This window comes from Sceloporus occidentalis, unplaced genomic scaffold (assembly GCF_023333645.1).
Source record: "Sceloporus occidentalis isolate IW3139 unplaced genomic scaffold, rSceOcc1.0.p SCAF_3, whole genome shotgun sequence".
In the NCBI taxonomy this organism is placed as follows: domain Eukaryota; kingdom Metazoa; phylum Chordata; class Lepidosauria; order Squamata; family Phrynosomatidae; genus Sceloporus; species Sceloporus occidentalis.
Genome location: NW_028316983.1, coordinates 132996042 through 133017739, shown reverse-complemented (window position 1 = coordinate 133017739; position 21698 = coordinate 132996042). Strand labels below are relative to the sequence as shown.

The following is a 21698-nucleotide window of genomic DNA, read 5'->3' as shown; positions in this document are numbered from 1 at the left end:
GCATCTATTTAGGTTCTAGATATTCTGTACCAATTCTGTCATATCTACTGTTCCCAGTGTTCATTAGATCACAAGGCTTCAAGCTAAGCGTTTTTTTCCAGCAAGTCATAATTCAGGATCAACATTTTTCTTCTGTGTCTCTTTTCTCTCCCATACCCACACATTGCCATTTACTGCAGACATCTGTGCGCCCAGTAAGTTTAATAATTTTTAAATGATGTGGCATCATAACTTTTATTATGTATGCCCATCACTGCTGTAATTTGAATACTGGGTTGTTGTTTTTTAAAAAAATCCCGATATAAAATTGTATGAAGACAACACTTCAAAGTTGCATCACATAGATAACTCTAAGGTTAACAATTATCTCTGGTAATTTATACAGTTGACTTAGTATGTTAAAGAGGCTTACGTGCAAGAATCTGATCTGCTGTATTCAAGCATTTTTCTTTCCAGCTCCATCCTCTTTGTTTCACTGGAAAGAGAATAAAAGGATGAAACTGTTGAGTAAACTATATATTATAAATTACTTTATAGCAAATAAAAGATAGGGATTTTTTAAGACAGTTATCTAAGGTAGTAGTTATCAATGGAACCACTCATATCTTCTGATGGCAAATACTTGATGGCTACATATGAAGCATTCCTTGCAACCTCAAACAATTATAATGAAATAAGTTCTTTGTAGCATCTCACCACATGGTGGCAGGAACACAGTCCACTACTCATTAAAAAAGATCAGGAAACAGACACATTTTACAAGTTTCCCCAATCACATGGCTGGGCTGTATAGACAACTCACTTTCAAAGTGGTTATATAGGCAGGATACTTTGGGTTGTAACGCAGGAATCATGGGACAAAGGTCACACTCACATTGTCATGAACACTTCTTGCCCAGCTCTTTCTTCCCCCAATTTTTTTTAAAATAATACTACAGATTCCTCCCACCCAAAAATACATATCACTGCTTTGATCACAATCATTGATTGTTAAAAGTCATTTCCTATGATAAAATTATTTTTATTAATCTCTTTACTGAATAAATCAGGCAAATCTAACAATCAATTACATATTCTTAATATTCATAAACATATTTTCATTTATTCTCATTATTTTCATTATTCTAACATTGTTTCTCTTTCAGTGGATAGCCTCTTATATTATTCCTTATCTTCATATTATATTATGCTTACATTATGCTTAAACTGTTTTACTTCTTTTCATATACAGTCATCCCTCCATATTTGCAGCTTTGATATTTGTGGATTATTCACGGATTTGATTAATATGTCCTCTCTAGGACTGTCCAGGTCCTCCAGTGCAACTCTGTGGTCAACTTTAACTAAAAGTTGCACTGAAAGACCATTTGTAGCTACTCCAGTGCCATTCTATGGTCAGTGTATGTTGGACATTGACCACAGAGTTGCACTGAAGGACCTAGAGATTCCTAGAGAGGTGTCCTCTCAGGTAAAAACAGTGTTTTTGTTATTTGCAGTTTTTCCATATTCACGGGGGTCTTGTTCACCTAACCCTAGCCAATATGGAGGGACAACTGCATGCTTCCCTATATTTATTTCTGTTCTTTATCTTTCATAGAATTCTCTTCCCTTTTCCTTTCTTCTCTATCCTTTCCCTATCCATTCTTCCTCATCCTCATTCTATTCCTCCCATATATTTCCATTTCTTGTTCATCTTTTCTCATCCTCACTCCATTCCTTCCTCATTTTCCCTTGTTATTCTCCCCCTTTAATTCTCTTATCCATTCCTCTAATTGTTACTTACTCCAGACTTCAAAATATTTCCTCTGACCTTCTAAACACTAACTTACTTTTCCCCTCCATTTGTAGAAAAGTACAGATCCGAGAATTCTATAGCACTGAGCCATGGCAGTTAAAATCACGCCAAACTGCATTATTTCTGCAGTACAAATGTATGTGTTTTGTGTTCCTTCAAGTTGTTTCCAATGTATGGCAACCCTGAGGCTTAGGGGTTTTCTTGGGTTATCATGGGGTTTTCTTGGCAAGATTTGTTCAGAGGGGGTTTTGCTTTTGCTTTCCCAAGGCAGAGAGCATGTGACTTGCCCGTTTCATGGCCGAGTGGGAATCAAACTCTCATCTCCAGAGTTGCAGTCCAATGTTCAAACCACCACGCCATGCTGATACAGTCCTAAAAAGACTGATACAATCTATGAATGTCTCCCGACCCTCACAGTTTTACAGTGCATTTTCCTTGCCCCCCCTTTTTTTTGGGGGGGGGGAGTCTCTACACGAAGTCACCTTTGCTTTTCAAATGTTTTCCTGTTTTATTTATTATTCATTTATTTTATTGGTATGCCACCTTTCTCCTGGAGTGACCCAAGGTAACTCACATAAAGAATCAATTAAAAACTTAACAATACAAATTTAAAAACAATTAAAAATCATAACATCAAAACAGCATAAAACCATTTTCTTCCTGCTTGTTCTTTTTTCTTATAAGAAATAGAAAGTGTTTCAGAGGAAAAGATGAAGAGCTGCACAAAGTCTTCCGACTATGGAAGCTCTGGGCAGAAGCAGTCAAGACTGTGTGTGTATATATGTGTCTTCGAGTTGCCTGTCGACCTATGGCGACTACATGAATTTCACAGGGTATTCTTAGACAAGGAATACTCAGAGGTGGTTTTGCTAGTTCCTTCCTCTTAGTATTAGATCATTTATTTAAAGCTCTTTTTTGCCACGTTTCCTATGCTTTAGTGGCATACATTACAAAGATTGAAATTTTTCTCATATATGATTTTAATATTTAACAATTCTCTGAATTAAAGTGATGGTCTTCCATCAGTGGTGGACAACCTGTGACCCTTCAGAGGTTATTGGATTGGATCTCTAAGGTTCCAGCCAGCATAGCCAATGATGACAGATGATGGAACCTGTACTCCAATATTTGGAGAGCCATAGGTTTTTCACCTGTTTTAGATATTTCTGTCTCATCAAGGATGCTTTATAGTGTAAACTGGTTTATTAGATGTTTATTGCTGACTATGGCCTGTTACAGACTGCCAAAATAAAGCTGCTTCGGGTCTCTTTGGAGGTATGCTATTTAAATGATGCATGGGTCCTAAGAGTCCGGAGGTCGCGCCAAAGCCACACTCCATTCCTAAGCACTGGAATGCAGCTTTGGTGCAGCTTCCGGATTCTTAGGATGCATGCATCATTTAAACAGCATACCTCCAAAGAGACCCGAAGCAGCTTTATTTTGGCAGTCTGTAACAGGCCTATTATTCAAGTCCTATTTTGGGGGTTTAGGATATCAGATTATGGAACAGTGTAATAGAAGCAACTTTTGGTTGATATATAGCACAACCATGTCATGTTGGAAAAGATGGCAGAGATTTCTCAGCCTTGATCTTCTGGATTCTGGAAAGCATGAAAAAACAGATAGTGCTGTAATGACAAGGCCTTAGTGAAACTACAAGAAAATGCAACAATACAGAGAAGTGATCAAATTGCATACTTTGGATGCTTTCAATTGCTCTATGCCCAGAATATACCCAAATAAAACACTAGCATCACATAAAGGGATGCCATTTCTGAACATGAAAAGAGATGTGGTGTAATGCATTTTTTGGTCCTGACTTGCCATTCACTAAACAGACAGGGAATTCAATGCTCAAGGAAAAGGGATCTATCAGAAAATAGGAAAACTGGGGAGTGTCAGTGTATCAAAAGGCAGAATCATCATAGGAAAAGGACTGTATTTTCTCCTTTTTCCTCATTTAATTTTACATTATGCTTATTTTATTTGTTTTGGGGGCTTGAACTTTATTTTATCCTTTTTCAAAGTTTCATTTGCATAGTGAGGTGTGATAAGGTTCAGGCTTTAATATTTTTATTCTTCAACCTTCATTTGTCACTGGAATATTTTTTCTAGCTGAGTCTTCCTGAAACAATCTTCCTCAAACTTCCTATAATTTTCCGGGACCTACTTCTTGATATATATCACTATAAACCTTCTATCCTCAATATTTAGGCCAAACTGCTGAGAACACAGTAAGCATTCACTAGTGGAGCAAATGTAGTATTTTACAAATGGTTATTTTCACATGTTGCAGAGCTTGTATGTAAGAGACAGTTTCATCTGAACATGGATAAGCAAGCTGACATTGCGTGCATATTGCATGAAACCTGCTTGACTGAAGGAAGGGAGTAACAACTGGACCTTGGAGTGCCCAACAGGTTTCCAGGTGCAACAACAGGAAAGATCTGATGGGTGAGGAACCAAAGTTGTGCAGATCTGTTGGGAGTCCATTCTCTAAGTTACTACAGTAACCTGTTTTACAGTCTCTGAGGTCTGAGTGCACATACCTGGTAACAGGACAAGACAAGATTGGGATTCTGTTGGTGTAACATCCTGCTGTCTCCCTCCCTGAGCTGGTGGCCTGAAAGCTGGTGTTGATCTCCCCCAAGCGTACTGTTTTGGGGGATTTTAACATCCACTCTGAAGCCCCCTTCATCAGGAGCTCAGAGTTTCACTCTTGGCTAACATGAGTTTGCCTCAATATAGTATGTGGCAATCCTGATCTGATTTTTGCCAGCTAAGATTATGATCTATGGCTAGAGGGATTCTGAAAGAACTCCATTTTCATAGGAGTTCTTACCTAATTGGGTTCAGATTAGTTGTGATTCCTATACTATGTATATGCAGAATACACAACTTAAATGGTCCGCTCTCAGAAATTATTGGATGCAGAAGGATTCCTGAAAGTTTTGGGGGATTTTTAGAGCTTCTAGGACTGGCAATGCAGTTAACTGGTTGACAAGTGACTGGGCAATTGACTCAATAACTACTAACTTCCTTTAAGTGCAGAACACAGACTCCTTGGTGTTCTGAGGGCCTCAGGGCAATGAAGCACTTGGGTAGACGGCTAGAGAGATGATGAAGGAAGACTTGGGATGAATCTAATAAAATATGGGTTATCACTCAGCAGTAATGGCAGTGAAGAAATGATTCCTTGCTGCCTCTATTATCAGCACAATCTCATTCAGCACAGTTGTTTCAGATAGTCAAGGTGCTATTGCATTCTAGACCCCAGACTGCTGAGAAGCCCTCATGAATGCACTTTTTAAAAATAAAATTATCAAAACTGATCATACAACAGCAATTATACCCTTATTGAATCATAGAGTTGGAAGAGAGCACAAGGGCCATCCAGTCCAACCCCCCTGCCATGCAGGAACTCTCAAAGTACCCCTGACAGGTGGCCATCCAGCCTCTGTTTAAAGCCCTCCAAAGGAGACTCCACCACTCTCTGAGGGTGTGTGTTCAACTGTCGAACAGCTCTTACTTAAATAAAAGGAAAGAAAAAAATGCATCACCTATATAGTCTAAAATTTGGTAGTTGTCTAAAAAATAGAAATCAAGCGCCATAAAAATAATCTAATAAAAATGTACATTTAAAGAATCCTTAGTTTTTACATAACTGTAATATTCTAGATACAGTATATGTATGCCACTGATCAAATGGCGATCCTTTTAGATCTTTTGATACCGAGGTAATTTCTAGTTTCTGCCAGACATAGAAATACAGTAAGATCTTTGTTTATGATCTTTGGGAAACAGAGATAAAAGAGTAATTGCTAGTGAGACAGGAACTGTCTGGCCTGCAATTTTACTGATTTCAGAGAATACACCTGACCAACATTTTGCTATATCTGGTCATTTCCACCGAAGTTGAATATCTGTACCAACCACTCCACCCCGTCACCAACAGATGCCCTTCGAATTAGGATTAGCATACCTTAAACATATAGGGTTAAGATAACATCTGTGCATGTTTTTTAAACACTGTTCAGGATGAAAGGAAGATACAAATTTAAATGGAGCTTCAGTCCACATGGAAGCATAAATATTGTTTTCTGCAGTTATATCTAAATATTTTTCCCAAGTTTGTTTAACTCAAACGAGTTGACAAGTAAAACAGAACGTAGCTTGGAAGCAAGAGATTTTTTATTTTCTTCTGCAATGAAGAACTGGATGTGGATGAATAAACTCAGGCTCTGTTGGTCAATAGGAAAAATAGCTTGGGGTTGGGATCACAACCTGTTTGGGATGGGGTTGCACCACTCTCAGATTTGTAGCTTGAGAGTGCTTTTAGACCCTCTGCTGCTTTAGAATGTCAGGTGGATGCTGTGGCTGGGAGTGTCTTTACTAGTTTTGGTTGGTGTACCATTTCCTGGGGAGAGCAGATGTGGCCACAGTGCTTCACACATTAATTATTTCCCCATGAGACTTCTTTAATGCCCTCTATATGAGGCTGCCTTTGAACAATGTTCAGGGAGCCAGACTGTTGCTGGATGACAATCATAAAAATCTGCATTGGACATTGCACTGGCAGGCAAATCTGATTCTATAATTCAAGTTGTTCTAATCACTGCATTATTTTTTTCCTGAATTTTTATTTGCCTTTGATTTCTTGTCTATTGTGCTATTATTTAAATAAATTTAAAAATTAATTGCTCTTGCAAATAGCCACAGGTCATTTCACTCACTATGGCAACAGAGAACCTAATTTTCACTTACAGTGTGTTATAAAGAGACAGGAATCCAGTATAATTGCCACACCAGTGTAGTTGCCATGCTCATGCATCCCAATATTCTATCATGAGTGCAGCAGTGACATGTGGAAACTTCTGAAGCTTCTGAGGCCCAAATTAGACATGAACATATTTCACATGAAACTAGCATAGTGTGCTAGTTTCTTCGAATATAATTAATAATCATGGAGGAAGGGGGGTTGATTGGAATTGTGCCGTGCTGAGCAGCAAGATTTAGACCTTTACCCCCCTGCCCCCAGCCATGCTATTTGCAATGGGAAGAAGCTTCCATTATTGTCCACATGGAAGCTTTCTTCATATTACAAACAGCAAGCACAGGGGACAGATTCTGGGCAGGACTACATCAGATGGAATATAAATGCTATCACTAACCACTTTATTGTTTTCGCCTTGCCACCACAGTGCACAAAGCTTTCCCCCCTTGCCACTACAACACTGCTATCTCCATTCTTGTACTGGCATAATTATGCTGGCAAAGCCAACAAAATTCTAGCCATCAGTTTTGGTTCTGTGCAAAATCCCCATGGTTCTTCAAATCATTCATTCAGGGTACTCCATATTTCTTGTAAACACTTTCTCTGGGTGCATGAGACCCTTCTAATCCTCATCCGTGATAGGTGTAAGCATAGTGTGGTTTCCACAATTTTGAATTTTTGAGACTACAGCTCCCAGAAGCCACTAGCCATCATGCTGGCTAGAGGAATTTCTGGGAGTATAGCACAAAAGCAATCTGGTGATTTCTAGAAATTAAAGAGAATGCAACTATGGTGCTCTCCTTCACAAAAAGTCTTTTCCCAATAGCTTGTGTTTCTTTTCAGTTTCTCTTAAACAGTTGAAGAGGAATATTGAAAAGCTGGAATGTATTGAGAAGAGGACAGCCAAGATGACAAAATGTTTCTAAATCAGACCCTATGAGGAATAAGTGAGGGAGGTGGGTAGGTTTAATTTGGAAAAGAAAAGATGGAGAGGTAACATAATAGCTATCTTTAAATATCTGAAGGGATGTCATGTAAACGAAGGAGCAAGTTTGTTTTCTGCTTCTCCAGAGACTAGGATGAGCCAATGGATTCAACTAACAAGAAAAAAAGTTCCATTAAATTCAAGGAAGGACTTTTGATAGTACTGTATTAAATGGGGAGACTTCATCCTCAGAGAATGACAGATTCTTCCTTTGGAGGCTGTTAAACAGATGGCCGTCTTTTGGGAGTGATTGAATTGTATATTCCTGCATGGCAGGGGCTTGCACTGAATGCCTCTTGTGTTCCCTTCCTACTTTATGATTCTAACTGTACTATGACTTTCTGCAAGTAGGATACCAATACCTATCTGCTGGTATTAGATGACTCAGAAAGCTCACACTCATCTACAAGTGACAATGAAAACTTTGTGTTGTTGTTGTGCTTTCAATTTACGGTGATCTTAAGACTGACCTTAGGTTTTCTTGGCAAGATTAGCTACAAGGGGGGCCAGTACCAAAGGTTCACTATGAGGCTTAAAGAGAATGATTTGTACAAGGTCATCCAGTGGGTTTCAGTGTCCAAGAAGGGATTCATAATCTGGTCTCGCAAAGTCCTAGTCCAACATTCAGACAGCCATACAATACAGTGCGCCTGCGTCATACATGGGCGCACCATACGCAGCTTCCAGCATATGCTGGAAGCCACACCGGGAAAAAGCCTCACGTGCCCCGGAAGAAGTAATGGGGCTTGAGCGGATCCCCTGAGTACGAGAAGGGCCCACTGTACTTTCCTTTTGTGTACACTTAAAAGCAGAAATAGGAAAATAACAAAACAGGAAGTGCAAGTAGGGATATGAAAGAATTTCATTCCAAATTTTTAAGCAAGTCAATCTATTTTGTGCTTCCCAGACTAATATGTGGATCAAAACATTTATTTCATATTGTGCATTTATGATAAAATTCTCATACATTGCTTACAAAAATGCTAGAAAATGATGTACTCGAAATTGTACAATAGGGACAGGTGCATATAAAAATAAATACTTTTATTTTAAAAAATCACAGACTGACCCAGGAATTGGGCAGAACAGACTTATGACTGAAATCTGGTTAGAAAAGGCATATGGCAGAACAGATCAGAAACTAACTCTGGAAACAGACTGAATTGCCTATCCTAAATTTGATGTACATGTATCATATAATATTCTTAGCAGAAAACAGAGGCTTCCTACTGGGAGTCTGCTTAGGTATATTAAAACATCAAAATTCTTAAATGTACACTGATACTCATTTTGTTTTTAACTGCAATCCACACTGAATTTCAATAGTGACACAGAATGTAAACATGAGTATAAATCAATGCATTGGGGATAACATCCTGTCTGTTATCACAGATAAAGCATAGAGACCTCTCAATTCTGCTGAAAATGCATTTTTAACAAAACCCACCTCAACCCCTGTATCTTGGGACAAATTAATTGAACAGGTATTTTCATTGTTCTTAGTTGGCAAAGACTGCCACTAGCAAATTCGTAACAGTCTTCTAGAACTCTGCTTGGTAGATGCCTGAAAAACTATCTTTCCTGAATGTTTTCCTGAGGCAAGTAATTCAATTGCTCCTTTGATACTTCATCTAGATATGTTTTCTTTTATTAATTCAACTAGTGATAGTATCAGCATATACAAAGGTGACTCTACCCCAAATGTGTCAAAAACTATTTAACAAAGCAATTCCATCTACAAGCTACACCTTCTATATGGCAGCAGATTCATCACATCAGCCAACTGCAGCACCATAAAGAACACATGTGCCACACCAAGACATGCCGCAAGGAGCTACATCACTCTCATCTTAGATCTATAAAGCTATAGGAAGTCTGATTATGTGTGTTTCAAAGTTTTGCAGCCATAAACGCATGTGCCATATCAAGACATACAGCAAAGATGCCATATCAAGACATGCCACATGCTAATCTTCTATCTATAAAGCTAGTATAGGACGTCAGATTATGTGTGTTTCAAAGTTCCCCAGCCATCCTGCACTCAGGCACTGACCCAAAGCTAGAGATAAAAATGATGGGGCAGTAGTTCTCACAGATCTCTATCCATTGATGTCCTCTTCAGCAGAGGATGCAAGGACAACCTCCTTCAAAGTGGCAGACACATTGCCCTGACAAAGCGAGGTGTTTACCACACTTCAACCCACCTCTACTAGAACCAAGAGTCCAGCTTACATGTGAAGGAAGGACTGATTCAAGCACATCAGCCATATTATCAGGCTGCAGCAACAGAAACAGCTCCCAACAAAATCTGATCTAATGGAGCATTTCCCCAGACACTGCAGTAATTATGGCATCAAGTTCTGAGGGAATTTTCTAAGGGACTTTCTCCTCCAAGTGACTAGCAAATTTATCACAGCAGGTAACCAAGGATTTCACTCCTGGTATCTTTCAGTCTCATCCCAAAAGACTTCCCATAACACAGAATAACTCTGGTGGTGCACTGGTGGACAACATTTCAAGAATGACAAGAAAAGGCAAAATAAAGATTTTTCCTCAGCTTCGCTGTTTAATAATTACAATGTAAAATCCTCACTGATTTTCTTTAACTTGACAGTTGTTGTTTTCCCAGAATGCACAGGGAAGCCATTGAAATCCACAAGCACCTGGACAACTTCAACAGGAAAGAGGAAACCCTTAAAATTAGCAAAGTTTGACTACCAGTCCTGAAAAACTCTAAAATCAAGACCCAGCAAATGCAAATGAAAACCACCCAGGGTCAGGGGTTTTCCCAGCAAACAACGGATCTCTAATTAAACAGACACAAATCCTCTTTGCATATCCTCCCATCCTGAGGCCTTGCCATTCAACAACAGAACAATACACAGATCAACATGGAAACTACTCCTCCCAATCCAGGGTCACACTGTGTGTATACACACACACACACCACTCACTTCCATGCCAGCATTCTCTGAAGATGCCAGCCACAGATGCTGGTGAAACATCAGGAAGAAACTCTTCTAGAACATGGCCACATAGCCCGAAAACCCACAAAAACCTATGGATGCCGGCCATGAAAGCCTTTGACTTCCCACAAAAAACTGTATTAATGTTTATTTCCATTGCACCATTCCACAAGGAGACCAAGGCCTTGATTGAATTGCCAATCTTGTCAACCAGAAAATCCCTCAGAACAGTAGTAGCCAAAGTAATAGCCCATGGACCAGTGCTGGCCCATAAGATATTGGCTGCCTATCTTCATCAAGGTTCCAGAAAAGAAAACAGTTTTAGTGTGTCACTGTATTTAATGAGGCTTGAGCATCCACAGATTTTGGTATCCAGAGAGAGTCCTGGAACCAAACCTCAGCAGATATCAATGGCCCACTGTATAGGAAAAAAAGCCCTATACAACCTACACAAAGACCTTTAAAAGGAGTACACAAAAATATCACAAAAGAAGGCAAAATGGACAATAAAAACACCAGAGTTTGGGGACTACTACTATCCATTTGGAGGCAATTTTTCCTCAGTTCTCCACTTATGGGTGGAGAGCACACAGAGCACAAAAACAGCCTTGGGAGTCTGACATGGGCAGCAGCCTGCACTCTGAAGAGCCCTGCTCTACAGCCATAACTCTATACCTGCTAGAGGAAGGCTGCTGTCAATCCATTATAGTTGGCCCAGAAACTTGCACATTTTACTAAATTAACAGAACAAAGTATGTTTAATGCTAAGAACTTTGGTTCAGATAAAGATAAGGAACAGGTTAGGAAGCTGGGTATGTTTAGCTTGGGGAAGAAAAGACTGAGAGGTGATACAATAGCCATGTGTAAATACATGACATAATGCCATTTAGAAGACACAGTGATCTTATTTTCTGCTGCTCCAGAGACTAGGGACACAAACTAATACATTAAAATTACAAGAAAAAAGATGCCAGCTAAACATGAGGAAGAACATCTTGATGATAAAAGCTGTTCAACAGTGGAGCAATAAGAGCAGTTCAGCATTGGAAAAGACTGCCTTAGAGAGAGTGCTCTCCTTCTTAAACACAGTTTGGGTAGTCACTTTAATGAGTGTTTTCATTGTATATTCCTGCAGGCAGGAGATTGGACTTTGCGGTCCCTCTCAACTCTATGAGTCTATTATTACATTGGCAAGCCACCTTGATGGAACAAGTCCTTCCAGAAAAAGGAATGGGATACACACTATCTGATGGGATGCATACTGTGGGAAAGGGAGGAGAGGATTTGCCATAAAAACATCTATCAAAAACCTGTCCATGGCCTTGCTCTCAGAGCACTAGCAAGAGTGGGACACATGCTGCAGTACCTCAGCCATATGGCTAGGAGTTTTCCCAGCATTTCCTCCCACTACGTTGATCCTACTGCTTAACCCAAGCAAAATGGAAACATTTACAATGTCCAAAAAGTGTTTTTTTCACAATCATGTGATTCACTACAAATCTCCCAAATTGCCATAAAGTATAGCAAGGACAGAATAAAACTCAGGTTGCCAAATACTTTTGATCTCAGTCAGCTACAGCACTTTGGGTGTGAAGTGCAAACCTCTTCCAAAGTTCTCAGACTGTCTAAATAAAAATGTCAAATGTAGAAACCTTTAGGAAACAGATAATCAGGTGCCTGAACTCTCTGGATATGTATGGTCAAATGCAAAATCCTGAAATATTCATATAACTTTGACTGAATAAAGTTGCCTGGTGTCATTGTTTAAAACACTTTGTGAGGGTTGCGTTATAAGTTAGCAATAAGCATTCTTATACACAAATCACCTCTTAAGCAGTATTTATACAATCTTTTTGGTTTGTTTAGATATATCTTATATACTCAACTATAAATCAACCTGATATATAAGTTGAGGGCAGGTTTGGGGGTCAGAATTATGGCATTTGATATAACCCATGGATAAGTCCAGAGTAAAACTTAAGGGATGCTAAAACAAGGTAAAAAAGGGGTAAAACTTAGGGATGCAGTGGCTTAGTGATTAAGACACCAATTCTGATGATCGGAAGATCAGAGGATTGGCAGATCGAGGCCCGAATACTGCATGATGTGGTGAACTTCTGTCACTAGTCACTGCCAACCTAGCAGTTTGAAAGCATGCAAATCCAAGTAGATAGATAGGTACCACATAAGTGAATAGCATTTGGTGCAGTCATACTGGCCACATGAGCACCAGAGCAGTCCTTGGATAACGCTGGCTCTTCGGCTTAGAAATGGAGATGAACACCACCTCCTACAGTCGGTTAAGACTTGGCATTCCTATCAAAGGAACTACCTTTACCTTTCTAAAACTTACAGGCATGTAACAAATGATGTAAAGGAAGAAGGAAAGGAAAATGATGTTGGAGCATGCTGCTATCTTCCCACCCAGACATTCAAAAAGGTCAGAAGCAGTGCTGTAGCAGAGAGAGTAGAGGTGGTCAGTGCTTCTTTTAGTTTCTCTCAAGATGGATCAAGCTCTTGCCTTTTGCCACTCTATTCAGAGAAAGGGATGGTGCCTATTTTGATAAAAGTTAAGGTACAGTATTTACATCGACCTGTGGATAAGTCAACCCAGGTTTTTTGGGTTGGTTTTTGGACTAAAATTTCTAGACTTATACATAAGTATATACAGTATTAATGTTTCAATTAAATAAATCGGATTTAAATCATTTCCCAGTTATGTTTATGTCATAATATCTCAGCCCTGATGTTTTTTTCATACCTGCTGCTGCGCATGCCTAGAATCATGCCAACACAATACCAAATGCAACCTGCCAATCATGAACAGAGGAATACAGAGACGCCTAATTTTTGACCTGCTTGTTGATCTTTCCTGTTTCAAGAGTAAAACTCCCATCTTTCAGTAACAGGCAAGAAATTACATTATTACACTGCTCAATGAAAGCATTTTAATTTTCTTTCTGACTAACCTACCTGTTTTATCTCCCCCATTCATAATGCATGTTTGACCCTGTTAAGAATGAATTCAGTCAGAGTTGATATGCATTTGCTGTACTCCTATGTGCTGCAATGACAGAATGAAGTGACTCTTCCATGCTTCTTTTCTAATTAACTTTTAAAAATACTCTCATATGAAACACATCTCAGAAGATTTTTCATCCGGTAATGTATTTTTTTATTATTATTATTAAAAGCATTTTACCTCGTTCTTCAAGCAAAAAGCAAAAAAGGCTACAAAGTGGGTTAAAAAGATAAATAATAGTACAGACATTGCTTTCAAACTTACAGTTTATATAAAGGATGGGCAAAGTGCAGGCCCCAAAAGTGATTTTTTGCTGCCTTTAAGCCCTCCAGACTCCCTAGATCAACCTCTTTCTAGTTAGAAACCACTGAAACTTGCAATTCATCCTTCAAATAGGTTTCAGGGCTTAACAACAGAAAATGTATATATTTCAAAACTACGTCTCCCATCCACTTCTGATTTTTTATTGTTGTTGCTGTTCTTTTGGCAATGTATTCAGCTTCTAGGGAGTCCATGGGACAGAAAATTGACCCACGGACTTGTCACAGTTGTTTACCTTTTTCCAAATCTGAGATTCTCAATAGCAATCCATGGATACCTTGATCTCCATCCCCAAGAATGAGGAAAAGCTCCCCCTATGACGTGTTACCAACCAAAAACAGATATAGCTACAGTATGCGTGTGTACATATATGCCTTCAAGTCACCTGTCAACTTATGGTGATCCCATGAATTTATACCAGATTTCATTTATGCATACTCAGGGCAACACACTCCAGGTGCCTATCATCTGTGCACTTCAGACTAAGATTCTAAGTGCTAGTCAAACCAAGACACACCCAGATAAATTCAGAGAGGCATTTTGTCAGAAAAGGTCAAGGGGGTCTCAGCTGCGTAACAAACACAGTGAAGGCAAGGAAATATGCCTCCACATTAATATTGCTTCCTAACAGGTCAAATAAATGGGAGACGTCACTTCATTCTAAAAAAGTAAGAACAGCAGAAAATAGCAATACAGTACACCTAGCCATAGCTGCGTTTCTGAATTTCAGTCCAGTAGTACAATGAAGAACTCATTCTCTGTCTAGCTGGAAGATTTTTTAAAAGTACTGGCATTGGAAGGAGCCAATGTGGTTAGCGTTTTGAGCACAAGACAAGCACTCTGGAGGACAGGGTTCAATTCCAAGTCCGGCCATTGAAACCCACTGGATCAGTGGTTCCCAACCTGTGGGTCGGGACCCCTTTGGGGGTCGAATGACCCTTTCATGGGGGGCCGCCTAAGACCATTGGAAAACACCTATTTTATTTACAGTCATGAAGTAGCAATGAAAATAATTTCATGGGTTTGGGTCACCACAACATGAGGAACTGTATTAAAGGGTCGCGGCATCAGGAAGGTTGGGAACCACTGCACTGGATGAGCTTGGGGAAGTCACACTCTTTCAGGCTTATAGGATGCAATGCCAAACCCCCTTTTGAAGAAATTTGCCAAGAAAACCCCATAATGTGTTTGCCTTAGGGTGTCATAAGTCAGAAATGACTTGAAGGCACACAACAAGAACAGCAACAACAGCAGCGAGAGAGGAATGGAGAAACACAGACTTTCAATGATGGCTTACAGCAGTATATTTGCAGTAGACAATGCAATATAGCTTGAGATCGAAAAGAATGGAATTGTGCTCTAGTTGATCCCACTGTAGCTGTATGTGCCTGCCTACAGCATGCAAGGTGAACACTGGCTGCCTCCAGAATCACGCATGAGCAGCAAAACAAAGAGAAAATAGCCCTGCCTCACCGGCTCCCCCCAGCTTGTTTATATCTAGAAGTTTGGCCATCAAAATGGAAAGCCTAAAAAAACGGAGGCCGGTGAAGGAAAAAGTCATTCCTGGGTGCATTCTGCAAGATGCCTTCAAATGGCCTCTTGAAGGTTCAACATGTTGTTGTCTTAATTAATCAAGCTTTACAGGACTTGATCATTTCAGGTAAGCCTTAAATGATGAGCACATTATGAGTTTGGAACAAAAATGTTTACCGAAACATGTTAAAATGCTCTTATTTTTTGTGATGTAGGGAACTGTTCCTATTCTTTCCATGTTATTTCTACCTCCAGTACCAAATTTTCTGTTAAATAAGTAATACCCTGAAATAATAATAATAATAATTATTATTATTATTATTATTATTATTTATTTGTATTCTGCTCTTTTCCCAGAACCGGGACTCAGAGCAGTTCAACAATATTAAAAGAACAATACAATTAAAAACATAGAAAAGAAGTCCATTAAAAAGAAATTAAATTATTAAAATATTAAAATACATAGCTATTAAAAGAATCAAGCACATTTTTAAAAGATAAAACTGTTTAAAACAATTTAAAATGAAACATTATTATTATATTTATTTGTTAAACAGTATATCTGTAGTTCATAGCCATCCTTCTCATAAACCATTAGGAAAACAGGATCCCCACCACAGCTTGCTTTAACTATAAAACAGCAGATAGCCAACAGCTCAGTCTGAAAGCAACAACTACTGTACATCATGTTGCTTAGCAGGTATGGATCAACTATCTCTATTTGCAGAGCCATATCAAAAAAGTGAAACACATTATAAACTAAGGCGGGTTACAGACCGCCATTTAGTACGTACAGAATACGTACTAGGGTTAGGAAGGGGCGGTGCTTCCGCACCCCCCTAACCCTAGTACGTATTCTGTATGTACAATATGGCGGCGGCCGTTCCACACGGCCACCGCCATATTTACGTATCGGATGCTGTGCATCCGCACGTGTCGCGGTGTCTATGACGTCGCGAGTCCGCCCCTGGCGCCTCGCGACGTCATAGAGGCGCCGCTTAAAGAAGCTCCATTTTGGAGCTTCTTTTTTGCTCCGTAACGTAGCCGCGTGGTTTGGCTGCAGCGGCTCCCTTACGGAGCAAACAGCGGCGGCGGCAGACCGCCTCAAAGCGGCGGTCTATAACCCGCCCAAGAGTACAGTATTACAACACAATCACTAAAAAAAATGCTTAGCAGCTGCTATTTTCTTGAAGTAGATTGCAAACCCAATTCAAAGCTTTTTTACAATACCATGGAAGGGGAATTGGCATTCTTCCAGCTAGGAATACTACCTGTTCTCAGTCTTATTCTTACTTTGATTTACTTCTACTTGCACTAAAGCTGTAACTAAAATTAACTACAGACTAAGTAACTACAAATCAATGTACAAACTGTATTTTATTCCAGAAGATGTTTTTTTTCCCTCCAGATACATAAGAACAGAAGAAGACTCATGCAAACAAGAGTGCAATCCAAGGCATGTCTACTCAGATGAAAGTTTTACAGTATTCTCATCGAATCCCATTGTGGGAGAAAGATGGGCTATTTATCCTTGAAATAAATAAATAAATTACCACTGCCTTTGTATCCACAATTTTTCACATGCAAATACTTAATGAGCAGAACAGCATGTTTACATAGAAAGTCAATGCTCATGCTACTTTTTAGTTGATAGATTTTAACCATTTTAAGTGAGGTGGCCAAATGCAAAAAAAGGGCTACGCTACAAGCCGATTGCTGAAAAGTTCTGCTTTCACATAACTATTAAAAGTGTAAGAACCCTCTCTTTTCATATAGCCCTCCAAATCTGAAAACCGAGGAAAGAAGTGAAGATCTTAGGCAACTAGAGACAGTAAAAGCAGAATTACAAGTTTACAAACTACACTCAATGGATTATCCAGGAGATATGGAGGGTGCCATTTCCTGGTTATGGAATAAAATATTCGAAAGATCTTTTATCAGTACAATCCTATACATGCCCACTCAGACGTAAGTCTCATTTAATTCAGTAGGCTTGCTTCCATATGCATGAGTACAAGATTGCAATCTGAGCCTGTTTTATTTAAACGCAACTTGACAATAAAATCTTAACACAATTTCAATAGTTTCATTTTCTTGCCTAGCTTTTGCAGAAAGCTATGCTATAGGTTGGGTGGAGAGGGGGGGGTCTCATGTTGATTCTTGGAGCTTTTCACCTGGCAGAACATTGTAAAACATTATTTATGTATGTATGTATTTATTTATTTATTTCACTTTTAAGCCGCCTTTCTCCCAAAGAGGGACCGAAGGTGGCTCACAAATTAAACCCTTCAAAAACACTTTCCAAAACAATTAAAATAACCCAGTTAAAACAGTACAAAATTAAGATTAAAGCAGACAAAAGTAAAAAAAAAACAACCACCACATAATCTAAAACATATACCCCATACAAAAGCCACCCTGCCATGATTTTAAAATGACCTTCCTGTTTAGAATACGAAACGGCACAGTCTACCATGGTATCTCTTCAGGCCACTTCATTCTACATCGGAGGTTTTTAAACACAGGCTGGATAGCCATCTCTTGGGAGTGCTTTGACTGTGAGTTGGAGGTTGGACTGGTTGGCCCTTGGAGTATCTTCCAACTCTATGCTTCTATGTGAGCAAAGGCCTGGAGTCCCTTGTGTACACACACAGATTGTGTAGAAGGAGATGGCAGAATTCGGAGGTGTAGGAATAGGATGAAAATAAAACTTCTCACAGGAAAGCACTGGCTCTGAAGGCTTGTCAGGAGGAGGAGGAAAAAGAGGAGGAGGATGGGAGAAAACCCAGAGTTCGGTATTACTTCTGCGTGCCAGCCTTCTTACGGGAAGAGGTACTGGGGATGCCACACAGACACACAACTGACTTGCAGTGTGATGAGATCTACCACCTCAGAACTACAGTGGGCCCTTGTTATCCGCTGCAGTTTGGTTCCAGGATTCCCCGTGGGTAACAGAATCCATGGATGTTCAAGTCCCATTATATACAGTAAAAAGGTACCTGTTATATAAAATGGAAAAATCCAGGTTTGCTTATTGTAAATAATATATTTTGGGGAGTATTTTCAAGCCGTGGATGATTGAATCCATGGATAAAAAAAAATCTGTGGATACAGAAGGCCAACTGCATATCTCAAGTCTCCGCTCTACTGTATGTTGAGTCTGCTTCTTGTGTTGATACATCACTCAACATGTGGAGTCTCCTTCTTTGGAAGTTTATCAAAAGAGGTTGGATGGCCATCTGTTGGGGTGCGTTGATTGTGAGTTCCTGCATGGCAGCGAGTTGGACCAGATGGCCCTTGAGGTCTCTTCCAACTCTGCACTGGTCATCATCCGGCCTGGGAGGGAGTGAAAAGGCAGGGCCAACATCAGGCCTAGCCAGAGCAAGAAGAAGGGCCCTTCCTCCAGTCGATCTGCCTTGGTCCAGGCCTCAGAGGGAGAGAAGAACCACTGGGCCTGATCCTCTTCCCCACCACCATTCCCTTCTCCTTTTGTGCCATGTCTTTTAGATTGTAAGCCTGAGGGCAAGGAACCTTCTCAATAACTATCTGTAAGCCACTCTGAGATCTTTTAGGGCTGAAGAGCAGGGTATAAATACCATAAATAACAATAAATACACTTCTATGATTCTATATACACACACACACAGGAATGCAAGCACCACCTGCCAGCGATTCGGCAAAAATTCTTCTCGACCTAAATATCTGTGAGGGAATCCAGTATACTTTTTGTTGTTGTTCTTGTTGTCTTCACAGAGTTTCCAACTTATGGCTACAAATGACTTACAATTACAAAAGAGGAAAGACATGGCAACAAATGATGCACAGTTACAGAAATGGCTAGCAATGACTTATACACTTGTCCCTCCATATTCACTAGGGTTAAGGGCACAAGACCCCCCGTGAATATGGAAAAACAGCAAATAACAAAAACACCATGTTTTTATCTGAGAAGACACCTCTCTAGGAATCTCTAGGTCCTCCGGTGCAACTCTGTGGTCAACGTCCGACAGACACTGACCATAGAACTGCCCTGGAGGAGCTACAAAGGCCTAGTAGAGTAGTCTCTCTAGGAGTCTCTAGGTCCTCCAGTGCAACTCTGTGGTCAACGTCCGACAGACACTGACCACAGAACTGCCCTGGAGGAGCTACAAAGGCCTAGTAGAGTAGTCTCTCTAGGAGTCTCTAGGTCCTCCAGTGCAACTCTGTGGTCAACGTCCGACAGACACTGACCATAGAACTGCCCTGGAGGAGCTACAAAGGCCTAGTAGAGTAGTCTCTCTAGGAATCTCTAGGTCTTCCGGTGCAACTCTGTGGTCAACGTCCGACAGACACTGACCACAGAACTGCCCTGGAGGAGCTACAAAGGCCTAGTAGAGTAGTCTCTCTAGGAATCTCTAGGTCCTCCAGTGCAACTCTGTGGTCAACGTCCGACAGACACTGACCATAGAACTGCCCTGGAGGAGCTACAAAGGCCTAGTATTCTCTCTGGGAATCTCTAGGTCTCTCAGTGCAACTTTTAGTTAAAGTTGACCATAGAGTTGCACTGGAGGAGGACCTAGAGATTCCTAGAGAGAACATATGAATCAAATCCCTGAATAATCAAATCCATGAATAATCAAATCAAACTATCATGGGGTTTTCCTGATGTAAAACAAAAAGGTGAGGCTCAGCTATATAATACATATTTAACATACTATGTAGCTTAGCCCAGGACAAATTGGAATTGGAATTTTACTTATGCTCAGGAGTTGAAAATGATAGTACTGAAATGTATAGAGAGAAGATGAATTCAGGTCACGTCAAACACTCCGTTGCTCTGGAATGTAATTAATCCCTGAAATGGCTCCTAAATCGAAATACTAACCCAAACAAAGGGAAGTACTGCAGATACCGTTTGGAGCCAATAAAAGAAAAACATATAGATAACAGTTTGATCGATGGATACCTCACGAGGGTCAGAAACGTAATGTTAGCACATCATACAACACAGGGGCGTAAATGTTTATTTTACATGTAACCCATGAAATGTAATCTGTAGTTTTCTTTGTTGTGAGTACTACAGATTCACTTTGGGGTCTGGGTCCCAGTCATTTGGATGATATTTCCTCTGGGAACAGCAAAATAAACTGTGTTTTCCTTTCCAATTGGACTCCTGGGTCGCCCAGGTTTTGGTTTCAAATTAAATTCTAAAAGGAATGCTATTACAGTCCTCTGCCTTTGAGTCATGTCTATGTTTCTTCAGAGGAGGTTTTCCTTGAGGTTGAGAGAGTGTGACTTGCTCAAGGTTATCCCAGTGGGTTTCCATGGCTGAGCTGGGTTATAATCCAACAAAAAAACTACAGTTCCCAGAAACCCACTAAGCAGGGAAAGTCACTAGCTACGGTGGCTCAGGAGGACCCAAATTCCCATTAGCGCAGCGCCACCTCACCTGCCCCAGCCCCGCCCTGTCGCTTAGAAACGGAGAAAGCCCGGCCACGCCCACACGCCGTTCTCTGGACCATACCAACTCATGATGGGGGGAGCAACAGAAGACCTTCAAAGCGGAGGTTCCATTTTCCTAGAAAAGAGGGGGGAGCGGGGAACGCCTCGACCTCACCTGTCCCGCAGGTGCGCCTGGAGGCGGCGGAGCTGCTCGTCGTAGTCGCCATCCCCGCCTCTCCAGGCCGAAGGCTCCCGCATCCCACCTGCGCGGGCAGTGGCCATCGGACCAGCGCGGCAATAGAGGAGCCCCTCGGCTCCTGTTTATTTTCCGGTGTCTCTAAGCTACCATCGTTGATCCCGGCATGCAAAGCGGAGGCCACGCCCCCTTCCCTCCACGAGCCAATCACCCGCCGGCGCGCAGGGAAGGCCACGCCCCTCCCGTGGCCTCACCTCAGACCCTCCCTTAGTCTTAATCAGTCTTATTCAGGCTGAGTTCATCGACGCCTCAGGAATGACCCAGTTTGGCCCCGCCCCCTCGCCTTAACCGTCATGGCTCCCTGCTGAGGGCTTCTGGGAATTGTAGTTTTTTGTGGCAGAGTTCTCACAGAGAGAGAGAGAGAGAGAGAGAGAGAGAGAAAAAGGCGCACAAAGTCTCACAAAACTACAGTCCCCAGAATTCACTAGCATTGAGCCAGGGCTGTTAAAGCAGTCTCAAACTGAATTATTTCTGCAGTGTGTTTTGCATCTGAGGGCAGAAAAATGTAATTAATAATTTGTAAGCCACTCTGATAGCCTTTTGGCTGAAGAGGGGGGTATAAATTATTATTGCTATTATTATTATTATTGGACTTACAGGCAACCAGCTGAGAAAGGCTGATTTA

General features: G+C 40.6%; 2 protein-coding genes across 4 annotated transcripts in view; one reads left to right on the top strand and one right to left on the bottom strand.

Moving 5' to 3' along the window:
- LOC149316830 (centrosomal protein kizuna-like) overlaps nt 1-21257 on the bottom strand; it is a 90119-nt gene extending 68862 nt beyond the window's left edge. For all 3 annotated transcript variants that reach the window (XM_089516360.1, XM_089516362.1, XM_089516361.1), the window contains exons 1-2: nt 20993-21257; nt 413-475 (exon numbers count right to left, since the gene is read on the bottom strand). In XM_089516360.1, the coding sequence (XP_089372486.1) occupies nt 413-475; nt 20993-21099 (170 nt within the window). In that variant the 5' untranslated portion in view covers nt 21100-21257. The remainder of the gene's footprint in view (nt 1-412; nt 476-20992) is intronic.
- Nucleotides 1-21698, top strand: part of LOC149316829 (thrombomodulin-like) — a 902913-nt gene that overhangs the window by 847548 nt on the left and 33667 nt on the right. The window lies entirely within an intron of this gene.